The sequence below is a fragment of the Micropterus salmoides genome, unplaced genomic scaffold (assembly GCF_014851395.1).
Source record: "Micropterus salmoides isolate LMB-PRFRI ecotype aquatic unplaced genomic scaffold, ASM1485139v1 Ms_hic_scaffold_23, whole genome shotgun sequence".
NCBI classification, from domain to species: Eukaryota; Metazoa; Chordata; class Actinopteri; order Centrarchiformes; family Centrarchidae; genus Micropterus; species Micropterus salmoides.
The window spans coordinates 7797093-7816092 of record NW_024041484.1 but is presented as its reverse complement, the minus strand read 5'-3'; the positions used below and the strand labels follow the sequence as shown (position 1 = coordinate 7816092).

The following is a 19000-nucleotide window of genomic DNA, read 5'->3' as shown; positions in this document are numbered from 1 at the left end:
GAAAGAAGGACCTCAACAAGATCACTCACCCCTGTTCCAGAAATCAAGTTTTACTGACACTAACTTGCTATAAGGCAGGTTAAAGCTAAGGTAAGCAACGCTGGAACTCCCTCCACAGTCACTCCCCATAACACATGTTCATGTGCAGTAAGTGCACAGGTGGACAGGTAGGTAGGTAGACAGGCAGTTAGGTCAGCCAATCATTTCATTTCATTACAGTCCTGCGACAGTCGCAGATATTGGATTTGTTTTTTCCTTTTTGTGTCAGAGCATATGATTTATTGATCTTGTCGGGAAGTAAAGAGAATTTCAACAAATATAACAAAACATGCTGGAAAACACTGCCCAGCCCAGCTCTAACTTAGTCTTTATCTATGGTCCAAGGTCCCGGGTTTTCAAGCTCCAAATCTAAAGAATTGTGATGCAGCACATACATAAAATACAAGAGAGGTGCCAGTGGATGTGGATGCTCCAGAAACTGTATTAAATAACAGACGTAACAGATCATACAGTGCAGTGCTCAGACTTCATTTTATTTTGTCAAAGAAAGATCTGATTTGGGCATTTTATTGTGAAAAAAATAGTATTTCAAGGCATTACCAGCTACACATTCTGGATGCCCATATTGTGAAAATCATCTTCAGACAAAGCTTGTCAACTTCAAGATCAACATGATGAGCACTGATAATGATTCGACTCTTTCTTCAGGATTGTTACTCTCGTGTTGGGCTATCATGCCCCTAAAACTGAATTGGTAAGTAAATGCATGCATAAAAGCACTGAATATCAATAACCTCATGAGGATTACACTTGGAGCTTTAGAGGAGGCTTACATCAATGTAAGCACCCAGTGCTTCTAGTCTTTGTAGCAAATCAAAGTCAACCAACGCGACTAAATGCAAAGCTGGTGCACGTTACGATCACTAGCACATAAATCAAAGGCGGCTGTGGTTGCAGCAGCAGTGTGCTATTCAATGGAAATGGTCGATGACATGGCAGCATTGTTGTGGTTTCACGTTATCAGTCAGAGGAATGCCTGGCACCTTGTCAGCCTGTCAACACAATAACAACAAGTGTCCTCTGACCTCCCATCTGCAGCTGCTTAGTAAACTGTTCAAGACTACAAGGCTGAGGAACGTTTTGAGGAAGGCAGGAGACAGAATGAATGGCCGCTGGTTTCTGTGTTCCTGGCTTTAAAACGGCACTGACACATGTAGCTGTGGTTTTGCTGGGACTAGTGATGTGGCTGCTGATCAAGCCCACAGCACAGCACGTGACTGACACACTGTGATGAAACCTTTTTACAACATTTTCTATATAGCTTAAATAGTACTTTGAATTAGTATTAAAGGCTGTGAAAATATGCTCTTCATGTTAAAAGTGTGTACTGTTTAAGAGTTTAGAAGTGAAAGGCCTAGACGTCTAAAAAGTAACATCTGTTTTTGTTATTACTGTACAACCCAGGTCTTCTCACTATCTGTCCATTTCTATTGCAAACTAAGGAATTGCCACAATTTGCGGTCAACAAATCCAATGAATTCACCTTTTGCTCTGTCTGTTATACTTCTTTATTATTTTACTTTATACTGCCTAAGACTGGCTTAATCCTGAAGAAGTACGATCAGGACTTTCACTGATAGAGCTATACTATGTCATGTATTCCACCTCATAGAGAAACACAGGGCTTACTTCTCTATCTGGAATCACCACGTCTACTACTGCTGCTCACCACAGTGTTCCAGTTTATTTCCATTCATCCATCTGGCTTTCAATACTCCTATATCATACTTTTAGTTTATTTATCTGTCTGTGAGTACACCCCCTTTTATATCTTCTCCTTCTTCTCCACCGTCTTAGTGAAGTTCTGGATGTCCTCGGCCATCAGCTGGGGCTCCTCCATGGCAGCAAAATGGCCGCCGCGGGCCATGTGCGTGAAGGTCATGAGTTTACGGTATTTCTGTTTAACCCAAAGTTTGGGAGTGTGCATCAGCTCGTTGGGGAAGCAGGCAAAGCCGGTGGGGGTGTACACCGGCATCCTGTAAGAGACGATGAGGTGTTAGCATTAGATTTACACACTGCTGGGTAAGGTATTAAGATCACCCTAAACAACCTGTTTCAGTAAAAGGAGGATGTGAGGCTCTGGAAACCAAATGACCTGGTGAAAAATAAACAACTTTCAATGGAAAAATAAATGTCATCAATGTGCTTTATATATATTAGTTAATATCTATATAATAAACACAGATGATTTAAAAGCTCTAAACGCTGTGATTTCAAATGCTTTGACTCAAATCCAAATAAAATCAAACGATGATGAAAATACCCTGTAAAAAAAGATTTTTAAAATGTTTAATTTCATCAGAACTCCTTTGAAAGGTTATAATGTGACTTCACAAATGAAAAGTGTGGCTTAAATAGATATATTAGTTCACACAGTTAGCTTCTTCTGTTCTTTAAGCATCGTTGGATCAATGTTTTTGTTTTGTAACCAACTGGTCACATTAAACTCTGTGCTTCTCACTCACTTCGAGTGAGGCTGGTTGAGGCCCTTGCCAAAGTTCTCCTTGTAGAACCTCATGGAGGAGACGATGCAGCCAGACGTCCAATAGATCATCACATTAGTCAGCAGATCATCCAGAGAGAACTTCCTGCAAGGCACCACGCACACACGGTTTCACATTATATTAATGACAATCATTTTGCCAAGAGGCTACTGAGCGGTAGTCCCTGTAGGAACCCACCAGTCGTCAATATATTCTGTATCTGTTCTGGATTAGTACTGTGGACAAATGTGACTTGTGCAAAACCGTTTCAAAACAATCCCATTTTACAAGGGGGCCTGGGGGCTGCTGCTAATACATAAGATCCAACTACTGATGACATTCACAAATGATTGCATATATTGGTATCTGATAGTTTGATCTTCATACTAAAGGATGGTGAAAAGGATGTGATGATGGTAAATACCAGCACGGACTCACTCTGTTCTGCTTTATTTACCTGGTGAGTCCTCCATCCTCCAGGTTCCTGAAGTCATGGCTCGTCCACGTGGAGAACTTTTCCAGAATGTATGCCGCCAGACCCACTGGAGAGTCATTCAGTCCTCGACCTGAGGGGAAAATCACAGTAGGACATTTTTTGATTTGTTGATTAAAAAGAGAGACACATAGATATATGTGTGTAGAAATGTTCACTGGAACATGTGTGTACACTCCACATGTTACGCTCCACTTAAGCAGTCTAACTAAACTGCTCCTCTGATTTACCACCGCCCCTAAAAACTCTACCCCACCTTTTCTCCTCAGCTGGTTTCCTCAGTCTTCAAACTCGTGCTTGATTATTCGAGCCCCAAGGAAATACTAAATCTCCTCGCTGCTGGCTGCTCGCAGTGTAAGTGATCATGGAGACCAATATAATTCTGCTAATGCTAATACCTTTTCATCTGTTACTCTACTACAAACGCACTGTATTAGAAAACATGTCCTGATTTTATCTGAGCTGTCTGTTTCTTTTATCGTTCCTGTTTCTTTTATCCTGCTTATTTTAATGTTGTATTTTATTGTTATTTCTTATTTTATTTTTCCCCTTGTGTATTTTATCATTCACTGTGGTACTTTATGTCATCTCTCTCTTTCTCTGCATCTCTTGTGAAGCACTTTGTACTTTGTTTTGATAAGTGCTCTATAAATAAAGTTGATTATTATTGTTATACTTGGCTAATACACATCTTCCACTACGGTGATGCTGCTTAAGAACGTCTGCCCCTGGGGCCCGTTTCACAAAAGCAATTTGTATCTTTTCAACAGTTAAACGGGTCTCATGTTGTAAGTCGCAGCTTGCACATTGCAAATTTGCTGAAACGGGCCCCAGGTCCTTACCCACGGTGTCAGGCTTGGTGGCCTGGATGTGCATGTAGCCGGACTCTTTGATGGGCTCCACCACCAGTTTCTCCGTGCAGGGGAAGAGACGCTGAATATCTAAGTCAGTGAAGCCAAACAGCTGAGGGAAACGACGGCCAAGCATGATGGATAAAACGATGGGCAACCCTGGCTTGGAGGGCGGGGCAAAGTTCACATGCAAGCCTTTGACTGTCCTGGGGTATGAAAGAAACAAAAGAAAAACACAGAGCAATGGAGTGATACCTTATTTAAAAATTTACAAAGAAGTGTACAGAAATACAGAATATATACATATCATCATCCAGGACGAGTGTTCACTGTAAAATGTTAGGCCAATACAATACATGCATTTGAAATACTGTATATCTAAAACCATACATATAATATATATGATTTTTTTCTTACTTGGGCTCCAGCTGGGCCATGTTGGTGGTGACCAGCCAGCCCCAGTCTCCTCCATGAGCGTAGAACTGCTGGAAGCCCAGACGCTTCATCAGTTTGTGGAAGATGCGTGCCGCACAAACTGAATCAAAACCTGTTCACACACACTTACACTTAGAAATTGCGGTATGAAACCAGGCAGTTTCTACAGAAAAAGGGAACGAGTTAAATATTCAACATCAATATAGAGTGAATTAATTAATTAATTAATTAATTAACTAACTAGTTTATCATGCAGAACCCTGTCTATGTTTTCACTCAGTTGCCAATTTACTAGGCATGACTAGCACAAGCTGAAACAATTTAATACAACAAGCCTGCACAATTCCTACTTCATCTTGTTTTACCTTTTAACTCTGTCACATGCGCTTTTTGGAACAAACTCAGATCTTTTTTCGATGCACGCATGAACTTTAGATGTGTTTATGTTGTGTTTTTGGAAATGGGCAACCTTTTGAATCCCAGTTGGGTCTTTGTCGAGTCATAATCTGGTATTAACTGGTTTGGAGTCAGCGTCCAATCTTTACTCTTTGCTGGTTTCCATAGTATTGAACATACGTGTGATCTGCGCATAATAACGCTTCTTCTATTGTTATTATACCATACACTCATTCAGCTGTTTTTTTATGTTCAGTGGGACAAAAAAAATCTTTATAGGGACTTTGCAGAAAGCTATAGTATTAACAGCACCACCGCACAGAGATGGGGACTCAAGTTAGAGACTCGGACTCGAGTGCGATTTAAGTCGCACACACAGTGACTTCAGACTCGACTTGAGACTCGTCCTCAAAAGACTTCAGACTCGACTCGGACTCAAGGTGCGGGACTCATGAACAATATTTATTTTTTAGGAAACGTCTGATGAGCTTGCTGTTATTCCCTCCCTGCGTTACCTATAACCTGCCTACGTAACATGTAGCATCTGCTGCGCGCGGCTGCACAACACCGGCAGTTGCTGTGCCATTCATCATAAACTTTGACTTTAAAACTTCAAAGAAGGCCCAAACAAAGACGCGCTGAACGCAAATAGGTTAGTAACCTGAGGTTAGTAAACATGTTAAGTTCAGCATTGGCCATCTAACGTTTGTTGCTTCTTGCTTCAGCTACGACCTACGGGAGGTTAACTCCGACTGTCGTTCGTTATGAAAAGATGAATGAGCGTTTGTTTACTTGCCAAACTTGTGGCGGTCGATTAACGTAATCATTTACGTCCTGCTGGCTGCCATCACGTAAATTACTAACGTTGGCTGGAAAGAGGTTACAGGTTTATTGTTTTATTTAGTTATAATGTTACACTGGTTTGAGAGTCTGCAGGGTGTGTTGACTTACAGTAGTTTAAGCTGTCAGTGATTGCATTGCACTTTACATGGTTGTGCTCTGTAAGTTAAAAACAGGTTACAGCTTTATTGTTCACCATGTAACTTTACAGTTTTATTTAGTTATAATGTTACACTGGTTTGAGAGTGGTGGGGGGGGTTGACTTACAGTATTTTATAAGCTGTCATTAACTGCATTGCACATTACATGGCTGTACTCTGTAAGTTAAAAACAGGTTGCAGGTTTATTGTTGATTCTGTAACGTCACAGTTTTAAATGCAAAACAGGTTCGAGTTACAGAATTTCTTATAGTTATACAGTTTTATAAGCAACCTGGATTGAACGCAGAAGGTGATACAGCATTCGTAATAACCACGTGAGACTTGAGACTTGACTTGGACTCTTGCTCAGAGACTTGTGAGCATCTCTGCCACCGCAAGAGAAAAGGTTCTTAAGAATATATTGTTAGAGTTGTCAAAATTCAAACAGCTAGCATTTATATTTTCCCATGTCTACCAGAAAAACATACCTTTCTTATGTGGCGCTTCAGAAAAACCGTACCCTGGTATGGAGGGACACACCACCTCAAACACAAGGTCCTCTGGGTCTGATGGTTCTGTTAGCCGAGGGATCAATCCATAGAACTCATAGAAGGAGCCAGGCCAGCCGTGAACCATTATCAGAGGAATTGCAGTAGTTCCCTCTTGCACCTTCTTGGGCTTCACATGCAGGTAATGGATATCGATGCCTGGATGGAAGTTCAGATAAGAACAGATTAGAGGTACAACAGTATCTTCTGCATGAATGTGTCAGCAGTGCAGCCTCACCTTCGATTTTGGTTTTGAAGTGGGGATACTGGTTGAGTTTGGCAACTTGTCTCTTCCAGTCAAAGTCATTTCTCCAGTAAGAGACCACCTTCTGCAGGTACTGAGAGTTGAAGCCATAATTAAACTGGCTATCCTCTAGTGAAGGGACAGGGCGAGTCTGGTCTATCCTTCGGTATAGGTCCTGACAGAAAAGGAGAGAAGATATGTGGAAGCTCTCACAATGTTTTCAGTCTGCTTAGTGGTTAACTGCCTTATTTGTAAATGCTAAGAGTGAATCTAACCTCCAGCTCTTCGTCACTGGTGGTTACTTTAAAGGGGTGGATGGTGACGTCCTCCACACCATCAGGGGTTATCCCGGGTCCCCACCAGCCATCCTCTGTCTTTAGAACCTGGGTCCTGCTCCTCTGAATCAGGAAGAAGATCAGTCCTCCAATCACCAGAGCAACCAGCACCTCTGTGAACATGCTGCTCAGCGTCTGCACAGGGAAGGATGGATGGAGAAATACAGGACTGGACAGGGGAAACAGGGAGACAACACAAGTGGAGAACAGATGGAACAATTTATCAACAGATATTTTACATAAAGACATCAGTAAAACTCCACAATATTACAAAACTGATGTAGCCGTATTTGTGATCACAGTAATATATCTTAAATGTGCTGTTACATGATGTTATGACTGCACCTTTAAAGAACGTGCAAACATGTACTCGTTATTAAAATTGCAGCCAGCTTATTATACCTGACATAGACAAAAGAAAGAATCATTATATGTGACCCATCGGGAAGTTCCGGTCTGAGACGTGAATCCAATGTGGAAGTCCTTTAAACCTGCATTCTATTGAACAGCCAGCAGAGGGCGACTCTTCTGGTCACATCCGGTGCCGCTGGTTGCAAAAACTCAACATGGCTTCACTCTATCAGCAAAACTCAAGGCTTCAAAATGGCAGTCCACAAACCAACAGGTCTATGACTACATCCACTTCTTATATACGATCTATGTATGTGACAAAATACTGAAACTAACTGAACGCTAAATAAGGACTAGGTGGTATATTGGTAATATAAGGTATAGCAATATATTTTCTAAAGGAATAAAAAACTGTTATACCGAGATAGTTTGAGGTTGTGTTAATGAATGAATTTTCCCAGAAAGTCCTGAAAGCATTTTTATATTATTGTTATTGTTTATAAATAAAAATATAATATGTAATATAAAAGAAAAGTACAGCTGATCACATCAGCTAATTGTTATGTTTTGTGGTGGATTTTTGTGTGTGTTGCCAACCGGGGAGTTGCAGAGTGCCCTCTGGTGGACAGACCATGCATAGACAACACTCATAACATGACAGAAGGATCAGTCTCTTAATTCTTTTTTAATTGTCATTTATTGGCACAGATACAGATTTATCTGCACTTAGTATAGGCCGATATTATCGGCATGCCAATTTGGGCTCTAATTTGATGCCACAACATCTAAAGTCATTCATGTGAAACGTAATTGAGTAAATGCAAAGACTGAGAGCAGAGATGGAGGAATGGTTGAATGATTATATAGAAACTAACACTGTATAAGAATGGAACTGTAACCCACTTGCGAGCAACAAACTTAAGTACAAACATTTCCAATGACTTCCAGGTGTAATCTGAGTCTGGGGCCCAATTATTTCATTAGTCATGAGTTCAGAAACAAAAGCACGACCAGTCAAACAAAAGTGTTGCTGTTACTGTTGCTGTGGCCAGCTGACAGGATTAAACTAAAGAACAGGGCTGCCCTGGCTCCTCCGCACAGAGTCCTGAGACCTGCATGACAAAGCTTTTCCCATTCAGCAGAGCTGCAGGCATGGCAGCCCCCCACTGTACTCTCACACTGTGTGTATATCCAGAGCTACCATAGCTCAAACAGCCATCCATGAGAGGACAAGACTGGACTTACATAAAACAGACCACTTTCAGTGCAGTTCAACGACCTGTCAGATGTACAGGCCTGTGTCCCGGGTCATGCGCACACACAAACACCAATTATTATAGTGAGTGTAACATTATTATATTAAGGTATTTGTAGAAGGCTAAACACGCCTGTGGTCTACATATTTAGCATATTCAGTAAACTATTAAAACAACACTGGCTATTAAAGGTGATAAAGATGACTCATGTTGCAATCCAACGTAACGTTAAACCACAGCTGGACAGCGACACAGTTAGGAAACTTGAAGCTGAACTATCGAGCAGGAAAATCTCTGCTGTGGACAGAGTCCGAAGTTTTCCCTTCAGCAACTTTAAGCTGAACTCGTGACGCAGCACCACGTTTAACAACTTCACTTTAACTTGGTCCAAACAAGCAAATATATTCAGCATCACTGTTTCAACGCATGTCGTCAACGACACAGTCAAAAGAATTTCACCAGAACTGGTTTTAGCTGTCTTACCTGTTCTCCGCAAGCTCCACGTTTCCGCCACAGCTGCCCTGCTGGTCCCGTTCGATTCCTAGCAGTTTTCCTTGAATCCTTCCCCACTATCCTCGCCCACTCTCCTTAAAATGAATCACAAACTTAATCTTTAAGTTTAGCTGGAACAACAGGAGCAGCAGAGTTATTAGTTTAAGGTAACGCTTTAAGTCTACGCGTATTAAAGGAAAACATGAGAGGATCAACATTTGCCGTGGGAACTGTAGAAACACCAGTGCATGATGGGACGTGTAGTAACGACATGTCAGAGCCTACCGTGGCATCTGTGTCCGCAGTTGTCGGAGTAAATTATTCTGTAGTATTCAAAATAAAACAATACTACATTTCCATGACGAATGTAGTAAAAATCTAATTGTCTTCTTCCCGAAACACCTCACCAGCAGCCATTTATACACCATTCACACTTAAACATGCACACCAAACAAAACGTGGGAAGATATTCACATGACATTCACTTGTTTTATAAGTTTTTAAAAAATATTTCAATCTGGTCAATGTATTTGGGGAAAAAGGTGTGCTGTTAAAATTTGAGAAACAAAGTGAATTTGTCAGGGATGCAATTTAAGTCCTACTTTATTTATGTAGGTAGGTTTTTTGTCACAACACGTTATAGAATGAAATTTAGTTTTGTAACTCCCTTCAGATACATAGCAGACAATATACATCAATAAAGAATCAATTATGAAAGATGGTAAACAGAAATATACTATCATGCTAAGGATGAATTAGAGTTTAAGAGTCTGATAGCTTGGGGGGGAAAGCTGCTCTGCAGTCTGGTGGTGTGGTAGCAGAAACTTCTATCTCTCTTCCCAGAAGGCAGCAGGGTGAACAAGCTGTGGCGGGTACTGTCCTTTAGTATCCTATTTAATGTTTATATAAGCAGACTTGCTGTTGGATCACTGTTCTGTTCCTGGCCTCTCCTTCCTACATAGAGAGCTAAAGTCTCTACTTTATGCTGATGACCTTGTCCTACTATCTCCTACTGAACAAGGACGCAGCAACAGCTGGACATAACACATATCAAACCCAGCTTCTTGGTTGCGATTGGCCTGCCCGGATCCACTTCCGGTGGAAACATGTCAGGATGGGAGGAGGGCCAGAGGTATCTGCAAATGTGTCTGGTTCCCCGACTACATAACAAGAGCAATTTCTTCATAATGCACCACAGACAGCAACATCTGTAAGACCTGTAAAAATGTGACCACAATTTGTTTGACCCTGAAGTTTGAGGATTAAATCTCAGTTTCAGATTTTACATTCCACATCCAGTTGAGCTTTAATCATGCAGTCATTTATGGTTCTTAAAACACTGCACACAATACTAGATCAATAAAAGGAGATACTGGCTGTACTTGGGTAAATAAACATTTATTGACTATGTAACGCAATGGCATCTGGAGGTGTGGGAGTTTCTCCATTGAAATCGTGGGTTTCTCCACACCTTCAATACAAAATCAGAAGGTCCTGCTTCATTCGCATGGCACAAATCCATGAGGACAAACAAAATGAAACCAATCGCTGTGCTGAAATTGAATCCAACATAGATGTAAATAGAAAAGACATGCAATGCCTCTTTATTGCCCGTCCTTTTCGTCCCCTTTGAAACTGAAAATAAATGCACACTCCATGCTCAATGCCAAAGCTGCTAACACAGCAGCAGAGGATTTGTACTTTTTGTACAGTTTGTCCCACATTTCCCCCCAGCCCCTCTTATTTTCCAATCTCTACATTTCCTAAAATTTCCCAGCAGCCTACTCTGACCTTACTTTATTTTAATACCATCAGGGATGTGATCAAAATGCCTGACAAGGAAAAGCTGGATGATGGGATTTTTAATGACTACAAAGTATCATAAAAAAACAAAATCCTGAGAATATATACAGTATATATCTCACATCTCTGACAGTATTAAAAGAGTGTAGGCAGCCAGATCAATCTCGCAACATTCTCTCTTCACTGCCCTCTCTCAGACTCCACATAGCACTCTGATGGTTCTGTGCTCTCTCCACCATTTTGTCCACTGAACTCAGTCCAGGTGCTCTACAAGGTCAGCGCCACTAGAGCACTTTAGTCCGTCTCCATGGCACCGCTGTGCGTCTCCTTGGACACCATGAGTCTCATCAGTTTTCCGTGGAGCTTCTCGATCTTCTTCACATCCTGGGCCTGGTCTGTCTTGTATTGTAAACACTGTGGGGATGGACAAAAGACTACATGAGGGCAATGGCAGCTACTATTACATAAAACTGACAAACTGGGGTGACAATTTTTGTCACAGATTAAAAAGTCACAAAAAAAATATTGTAAAATTGCCAGTTTCTTTTGCTTCACCTCTTCCCTTACCCATTTCCCCCCCCCTTTTAAAGAGGTGGTATTCTGCTCATTTTCAGGGTCAAATTAGGGGTTGTACCAGAGCAGGTTTACATTGTTTCATTTTCAAATAACACCATATTTTTTGTCATACTGCACATTGCTGCAGCTCCTCTTTTGACCCTGTGTTGAACATTTCGTTTTAGCTATGGAGTGATACATCTTGCCTTTAAATGATAAACACGGCTTCGGTTCAGCTGTATACGTTACCCTCAACAGCTTAGCAACATGGACTCGAGCAAAAGTTTCAGAGTGGTGATTTATTAATCTGTAACAAATGTCTTTACATCACAGTAACAAACTAGACGTTTGGAAGGGAGAGGAGAGGCGTGTGCTGCAGCTCACAGTTTTTCCACCGGTGTTTTTGAGGGCGTGTCGGAGTAGCCGCTTGGCGAACAATATGGCACGAATTTTGCCTTTAACCCTGTGTCGTCACAGGGATCAAAGGGAAATAGCTGGACTACAAACGAGCTGTTTTGAGGCAGAGCAGAGTTTTCTGTGGGAGATGGGAACTCCTTTCGGGTTGGACTTTGGGTTTTTTCACTTTCACAAAAAATGTATATAACTCAATAAAGGAGAAGGAAAAAGCCAAAGCTTAATACCACCTCTTTAAGCAGCAATTTTAGAAAGTAGATGCATTTAAAAGTAAGGGTTTACAGTAAATTGTATCACTGTTTCATAAATACAATGCATTCAACAGACCTTAACTACCTATTGTTATGAAAGCGCTCCAGGACATGCCAAGTCACATCAAACTTTCTATTATACTATAAATGTCATGAATAAAACCCTTCACTGTGTAATTATGCTGATTAACACAGTGTTGTGATTGTTTGGGGGAAAAAAATAGGGCTTTGCGATTCTATTATAAGTTTAAATGCAACTAGCTTTGACTATTCAGTCTGCCAGGCATCCACAGATAGCACACCTGTCACTATAGGTGGAGTCAGTGTGTCTTAAAAGTGCAATACGACCTGTTTCAATCTTCAATAACTTTTTTTGTTCAACAGAGAAATCTCAAACCACTGCCAATATAGGTAGTGAGCACCCTTGAATATTATACATTTTAGTTAAGTTTAGTTTAGTTTTAGTTAAGTTAAAAAGATTAATAATTATTTAGGCACATTGCAAAGTTTTTATTTCAATATCTTGCTCATTTATGAATATATTGACATAAAATCACTGCTTATCTGTCCTGGACATCCCCTCACAACTTTCAATGTTGTTTTTTGTAATGTTAATGTGTTGTAATTTAAGCAGTGTATATTGAAGTACATGAGATTTATTGTTCTGTTTTTTACCGTGGTATCGAATTTGGTTTTGAGAATCGTGGAATGTCAGTGGTTTTGATATTGACTACTAAATGTCTAAATGGGTTTGTGACATCGCCAGCAGGTCACATAGCTCACTTTTAAAGAGAAATCTCTCTACATCTACTAGATGGATCGGCATCAGCATTTGATAGTTTAGACAAGTATGTCCCCATGAGGATGAATCTTCTCCCCCTGGCTTTACATCTATCAACCGCTCAAAACGTTCATTTGTCCAGTCCTGGGTGTTTCTTTTATAATAACAGCTTTATCCCTTTCTCCCAGAGCCGCTAGCGTGTCTGTAGACACAATGGTTGCACTGGTGCATTGTGAGGAGTTCATGCTGATACAATTAGCTGATGAATCAATCAACACAAAACGAATGACTACAGCTGAGTATATTCACGTACAAAGCACCTAGCCTTTAAGATTTACTTACGTCTCCACGTCACCGTGAATTGGATACTGGTAAACTCCCAGGCAAACTAATACCAATTAATACAAAAAGCTAAAGAAATGGTTTTCCCTCCATCAACCAGATATGTTATAGTGTCCTCCGATGTAAACAGTAATGTTATCCTAAATCATGTTAGTCAACATCTAAACGTTACCATCTGATACTAACAATTCCATTAAAACATTCATCACTTACCACGGCATTGTCGGTCACTTTTATGCAAAGGTTGCCGTCGCAGTGTCTGTACTTCAGAACCACTCTGACCTGCAGACAGAACAGCTAGTGAATTTGAGAGTTTAAAGTAAAAATAAATAAATAAATAACACATTCAGACCAGCAGTCACATTCACTTCGCTAACGAGCTATCCGGCTAGCATGCTAACCTACTGATAAAATAAACGGTTTTTACCTTCATGGGATCTGTCAGATACAGTTTTTCTGCTGCACGGGCGAACTCTTCCCAAGTCTGATAATAAGGCATTATTCTAACAAAGCAAAGTCACTGTTTTACCAAAGAATATCTCTGAATCGGCTAACCAGGCTTGCTATCTTCGGAACACCACATCAGCAGCAGCGTGAACACAGCCAATCAGAATCGAGAAAAAGTGTCGCCGAAACTGCTTCCGGGTCACCTTTTCAAAACAGAAGCACGTTAAGTATAAACTAAAATTAAACAAGTCTGCCAGTAAGTAATGTTTTTAGTGAATTGTAAATAACAAATCAGACAACAAACTTAATTAAACTTGTATTTGTAAACCCATCCATTCAAGTTTAAAAACGTATGTGACACAAACTAATCTGTCAATGAAGCTGACGTTCATTAGCTAATGTTACAACCATAGTGGTTACAACCGCTTTTTATATACAGTCTATGCGCTGATCCCATTCTTAAACACCCACGTTTTAAAGTAAAAACAACGTAGTGTTGTCTGATGATCGTCATTATATACAATTATCAATTAGTTAAATCAATTATCAATCAGAAAAGTGATCCCATTGACTGAATTTGTTTTGAAATTACCCTTAGTCTCAGGACCGGAAGTTTTCCTGTGCTGTGTGGCATGTGAAATTTCGTGCTCGTCCTCTAGTGGTTAACTGAGAAAGACTCCCGAACGGTCCACAAAGCTGCAGTCTCTGACTATTTCGTAATTTACATTTTATATAAAAGTTTTTCAAATCTTTCAGTCTTCTGTATCAGCAATGATTTTTTAACTGATACAATGTTTTAGGTGTAAAATCTTAATCTGCAACATTACTGTAGTAACTACAGCTGTCAAATAAATGTAATGAAGTAAAAGTATAACATACCCATCTGTAATATAGTATCATTAAATGAAATTGTAATACAGCATGAATACCTCAAAAATGTACATAAGTACTGTGTAGTTTCTTTTTAGCTGTTAGGATGTAGCCTATGTGGAATTTCATGGGTTGCACACTAGATGGCAGACAAACTTCAGGTGTTCTTATGGACAGAAAAGATTATTGGAAGAACTCAGAAGATTGTACTAGGAGGGTCACGTCAACATTTGGCTGATGCTCTTTTTTTCTGAGCAAGTTATAGTGAGTGTAGCAGGACAGTGAGCTTCATTTCCTTCAGAGCTAATGACATTTACTAGCTCACTGTGTTAGATGTCACAATAACAGACCTGGTGAGGAGTGGGTGGTGTGCTGACAGCTCATTCATCATCAGCTGAGTCAGTTGCAGCTCAGTCACCCGAGTGGCTGACTCGCATCTATTTCAGACTTTATAATCAAAATACACGGAAATAAAGGAGTCAGTGTTGCAGTACTTCCCCACACGCATAAACACACTGCATACAAGGCAGAATACAATGACATGTCGTTAGTATTACCAGTACTTGGGCCTGAGATGTGCTGTGGACAGGCCTCGATATATAATTTTAAATATATCAACTTCACAGAGTTTAAGTATGAAACCCCCTGACAACCTAAAACTTCTGCTTCGTGGAAGCAAATGTAAAACTGCTGGTATTGTTTTGGTGAAATCAGTTTGCCCTTTTTCACAGAGGTGAACCTTTCTATCAAAGTGCAGTGGTATTACATGGCAGAAGAGCTCATAATATGATCTTTGCCTCTACCTTTTTATTTTATTGTTTTTAGAAAACACTGTCATAATCCTCTTTTAGAGCATCAGACAACCAGCAGGGTTAGGCAGGGTACCTTTAAACACAACGGTTAGCGTGTATCCAGAGAGACGTAAGGGTTCAGTTCTGTTATTTATTGTGTCACTGTCAAATTCAAATTCAAATCAGCTTTATTGGCATGAATGTATAACACTGTCTTCTTCGAGCTATAAGTCAGATTCAGTGTGAGGCTTCATTTCAAATAGTGGGCCTAACAAGGCCAGCTGGGCTTTCCCCTCTACTGGTTTTCAATTGCAAGGCCAAAGAGGACTGATTTGTGCTATTCATGTCATGCTCATGATGCTTTTTGCATCGCACTCTGAGCAAGATAATAATAATAATCGAGGGATGGAGAATATATCTCCCCCTGAGCTAAATAAAGAAATAGCGCTTTTAATTTTTGGCTATAAACAGACTGAGTTGGCCTCTGCTCTGGTAAGCCTCTTTTGGTCCCACTGTGGATAAGTGGCTTACAGTAATGGTAATGTACAATGTTACATGATGGACACATGACACAGACACACATATGAGGCATGTGCACAACATTGTATGCACACACTTAAAAACAGAAACACAAGCTGGTGCCGTGAACCTCAATGCCTCTTACTGTCAGGGGCCAACTGGCAGGATATCAGCTCCAGTGTATGTGTCTGACAGCAGCTCATGTTTGTTTGTTGCTCGAGTGAGAAGATCTTGACTTTAAAGATGACAGTTCTGCTTTTATAATTAAGTTTTCAATCCATTTTTCACTTGGGTTGAACTTCCAAAATAAGGTGTCAAACACCACCTAGTGATGAGGTGTTTTTTCTTAAGCCTCTTAAAGAAAACTTGGAAGAGATGCAAACTTTTCACCTGATTACAGTATTTTTCCTGAACCGCTGTAATACTGCTGTCATTGGCAATTCTGGCAGCAATGCACAAGTTTTACTGATTTTCATGAATCATGTCTTCAATGTGTTAATTAATTATTATTAATTATTTAAAAAACTTGTCATGTGAATGAAGTCAATGAAATTGGACTTAAACCTTTTCGGTGAGGAAAGAAAACGAACAATTTGGTATACGTCCAGCATATTTATTTTAGTATGTAAAATTGGTTTTGGCTTATTTAAGGACAAGTACAAGGTACATGGTGGATTTATTTACCATTTTATGACACAGGGTTTTATAACAAGATAAAGTTTTTTTTTCCCTTTATGCCACTCTTGAAAAGCAAAATGTTCCATACAAAAATGAGATACAGTAGATGAGTGTATATATACACCCTGGGTGTCAGCATTTCCTCTGTGGAATTAGTGGACATGACCATATCTGACCACAGATGTATTGTTTTTAGCTGCGATTCGCCTGTTACTCATTCCGCCTCACTAAGCTCCGTGTGTTCTCGTATCTTTAATGAACAAAGCGTTTCAAAGTTTTGCGCAGTCTTTCAGAGCCAAAGCCAACACCTGTCTGATTCCAACACCAACAATCTGGTCCATCATTTCAGTCATATCTGCTTGTCGTCACTAAATATTATTGCTCCTCTAAAGGTTAGGCCTACGTCTAAAGCTAGTAAGCAACCCTGGATAAATGACAGCATTCGCAGCCTAAAAAGTGAATGCAGGAAAGCAGAGCGCAGATGGAAAAAATCCAGTCTCCAAGTCCATTACCTCAGTCTGAAGGATTTATTAATTAACTACAATAACATGGTTAAGGATGCGAGAACACACTATTTTTCTGAACTCATTACTACACATAAACACAATCCCAGGTTTCTGTTTAAGACTGTGGATCAGCTGGTAAACCCAACCCCTCCTTGTGCCTCAGCTGCAAGTAATGATGACTGTGAATTGTTTTTATCTTATTTTACCAATAAGGTGGTGTCAATCAGAGCCTCTATTACCCCCGCGGCCTCTTACTCAGAGGTCCCTCACCAGCAACAAGAGAGTTTTAACCAGTTTTATCCCATCGACTTGTCTGAGCTTCTAAAAACAGTATCACAAATGAGAGTGTCCTCCAGCCCACTTGATGTAATACCTACAAAGTTTTTACTGAAAGTAATGGATTCTGTTGGGCCCCATTTGATCTCTGTTTTCAACAGCTCCCTATCTACTGGTTGTGTCCCTGATTATTTTAAAACCGTTTGCGTGAACCCACTTTGAAAGAAACCTGGTTTAGATCCCTCCCTCCCACAAAATTTTAGACCAATTTCAAAACTGCCTTTTATTGCAAAGATTCTAGAAAGAATTGTGTCCAAACAGCTGCTCACTGTACTGGAAAATAACAAAATATTTGAAAAGTTTCAATCTGGTTTCAGGAAGTACCACAGCACTGAGACTGCCCTGCTTAAAGTCACCAATGACCTTTTAATGTCTGCTGATGAAGGCATGTGCTCAGTCCTTGTACTCCTGGACCTTAGCGCTGCTTTTGACACCATTGATCACAACATCATGTTAGACAGACTGAGGCACTGGGTGGGGATCCCTGGTACTGCCTTAGAATGGTTTTCATCCTACCTGTCAAATAGGAAGTTTTGCGTGTCTGTAAACAACTATGTCTCCACGTTCTGTCCAGCTAAATATGGTGTGCCTCAGGGGTCGGTCTTAGGACCCATTTTGTTTTCCTTGTATCTGCTTTCCCTTGGACATATTATCCATAAACATGGCATTTCTTTTCATATTTATGCTGATGACACACAAATATACTTGCCCGTCAGATCCACAGACCCTGGAATGCTGAGTTCACTTAACAACTGCCTTTGTGAAGTTAAAAAATGGATGTCAAATAATTTCCTCCAACTGAACTCAGACAAAACAGAAATCCTGGTCATTGGGTCCCAGCAGATGGCAAATCAAATACTGCCATCTGCTGGTTCCCTAGTAAATCACATTAAGCCTGTGGCAAAGAACCTTGGTGTTTGGTTTGATAGTAATTTAAATTTTGAGCAGCACACCACAAAGCTTGTTCATGTTTTTATCAACTTAGAAATATAGCAAAAATTCGATCTATGTTAACTTTTAAGGACATCGAGACCATTTTACACGCCTTCATCTCATCACGCCTGGATTATTGCAACAGCCTTTTCACCTGTTTAACCCAAAAATCTATTGATCGACTCCAGATTGTCCAGAACTCAGCTGCCAGGCTTTTAACCAGAACAAAGAAATATGACCACATTACTCCTATTTTAGCTTCATTACACTGGCTCCCAGTGTGTTTTAGAATTGACTTTAAAATTCTATTGATCACTTTTAAAGCTCTTCATGGCCTCTCGCATTGTTATTTCTGAACTTTTAGTCCCATACACACCAGCATGTACATTTAGATCCTCGGGCAGAGGTCTGTTGTCCCGAGGAAATCAGGTCGGCTGAGTCAGTGAACTCTTTTAAGTCCCTTCTTAAAACATACTTTTATAGGAGAGCCTTTCCCGATCTTATTTGACTTTATTTTATCCCTTTTATTTTATTGTATTTACTAATTTTATATTTATCTTAAACGTGTATTTTAGTCTTTTCAATGTTTTCATGCTTTTATCTTGTATTGTTTTTGTATTATTGTCTCTTGGATATTATTCTCTTTACACTTGTTAAAGCGCTTTGTAACTTGTTTTTGAAAAGTGCTCTACAAATAAAGATTATTATTATTATTATTATATAACACGACATACAAATAGAACTATTTTACATGGTGCAGTGTTGAGGATGAATTAAGGAGTCTCACAGCCTGAGGGAAGAAGCTGCTCTGTAGTCTGGTGGTGCCACAGCAGATACTTCTGGATCTCTT

The 19000-nt window shown here is 40.0% G+C and overlaps 2 protein-coding genes across 2 annotated transcripts; both read right to left on the bottom strand.

Moving 5' to 3' along the window:
• Positions 1 to 1216: 1216 nt before the first annotated feature.
• LOC119918272 (epoxide hydrolase 1-like) lies at positions 1217 to 9168 on the bottom strand. The gene is made up of 9 exons (XM_038738918.1): positions 8916 to 9168; positions 6766 to 6994; positions 6485 to 6665; positions 6187 to 6405; positions 4305 to 4434; positions 3879 to 4093; positions 3001 to 3109; positions 2526 to 2648; positions 1217 to 2036 (listed from the first exon to the last, which is right to left on the bottom strand). Exons 2-9 carry the CDS (start codon positions 6946 to 6948, stop codon positions 1826 to 1828), a joined length of 1371 nt encoding a protein of 456 aa, XP_038594846.1. The 5' UTR covers positions 6949 to 6994; positions 8916 to 9168; the 3' UTR covers positions 1217 to 1825.
• Positions 9169 to 10301: 1133 nt separating this feature from the next.
• Positions 10302 to 13682, bottom strand: LOC119918279 (signal recognition particle 9 kDa protein-like). Its single transcript, XM_038738924.1, has 3 exons — positions 13498 to 13682; positions 13284 to 13352; positions 10302 to 11141 (listed from the first exon to the last, which is right to left on the bottom strand). Exons 1-3 carry the CDS (start codon positions 13567 to 13569, stop codon positions 11022 to 11024), a joined length of 261 nt encoding a protein of 86 aa, XP_038594852.1. The 5' UTR covers positions 13570 to 13682; the 3' UTR covers positions 10302 to 11021.
• Between the last annotated feature and the right edge of the window lie 5318 nt (positions 13683 to 19000).

Coding starts and splice junctions, on each gene's coding strand:
- LOC119918279 (XM_038738924.1), bottom strand. CDS start 13,569: ATGCCTTATTATCAGACTTGGGAAGAGTTCGCCCGTGCAGCAGAAAAA. Junction 13,353..13,497: donor ATCTGACAGATCCCATGAAG/GTAAAAACCGTT, acceptor TTCTGTCTGCAG/GTCAGAGTGGTTCTGAAGTA. Junction 11,142..13,283: donor AAGTGACCGACAATGCCGTG/GTAAGTGATGAA, acceptor CCATCCCCACAG/TGTTTACAATACAAGACAGA.
- LOC119918272 (XM_038738918.1), bottom strand. CDS start 6,948: ATGTTCACAGAGGTGCTGGTTGCTCTGGTGATTGGAGGACTGATCTTC. Junction 6,666..6,765: donor CCAGTGACGAAGAGCTGGAG/GTTAGATTCACT, acceptor CTTTTCTGTCAG/GACCTATACCGAAGGATAGA. Junction 3,110..3,878: donor CACCAAGCCTGACACCGTGG/GTAAGGACCTGG, acceptor TTTTCCCCTCAG/GTCGAGGACTGAATGACTCT.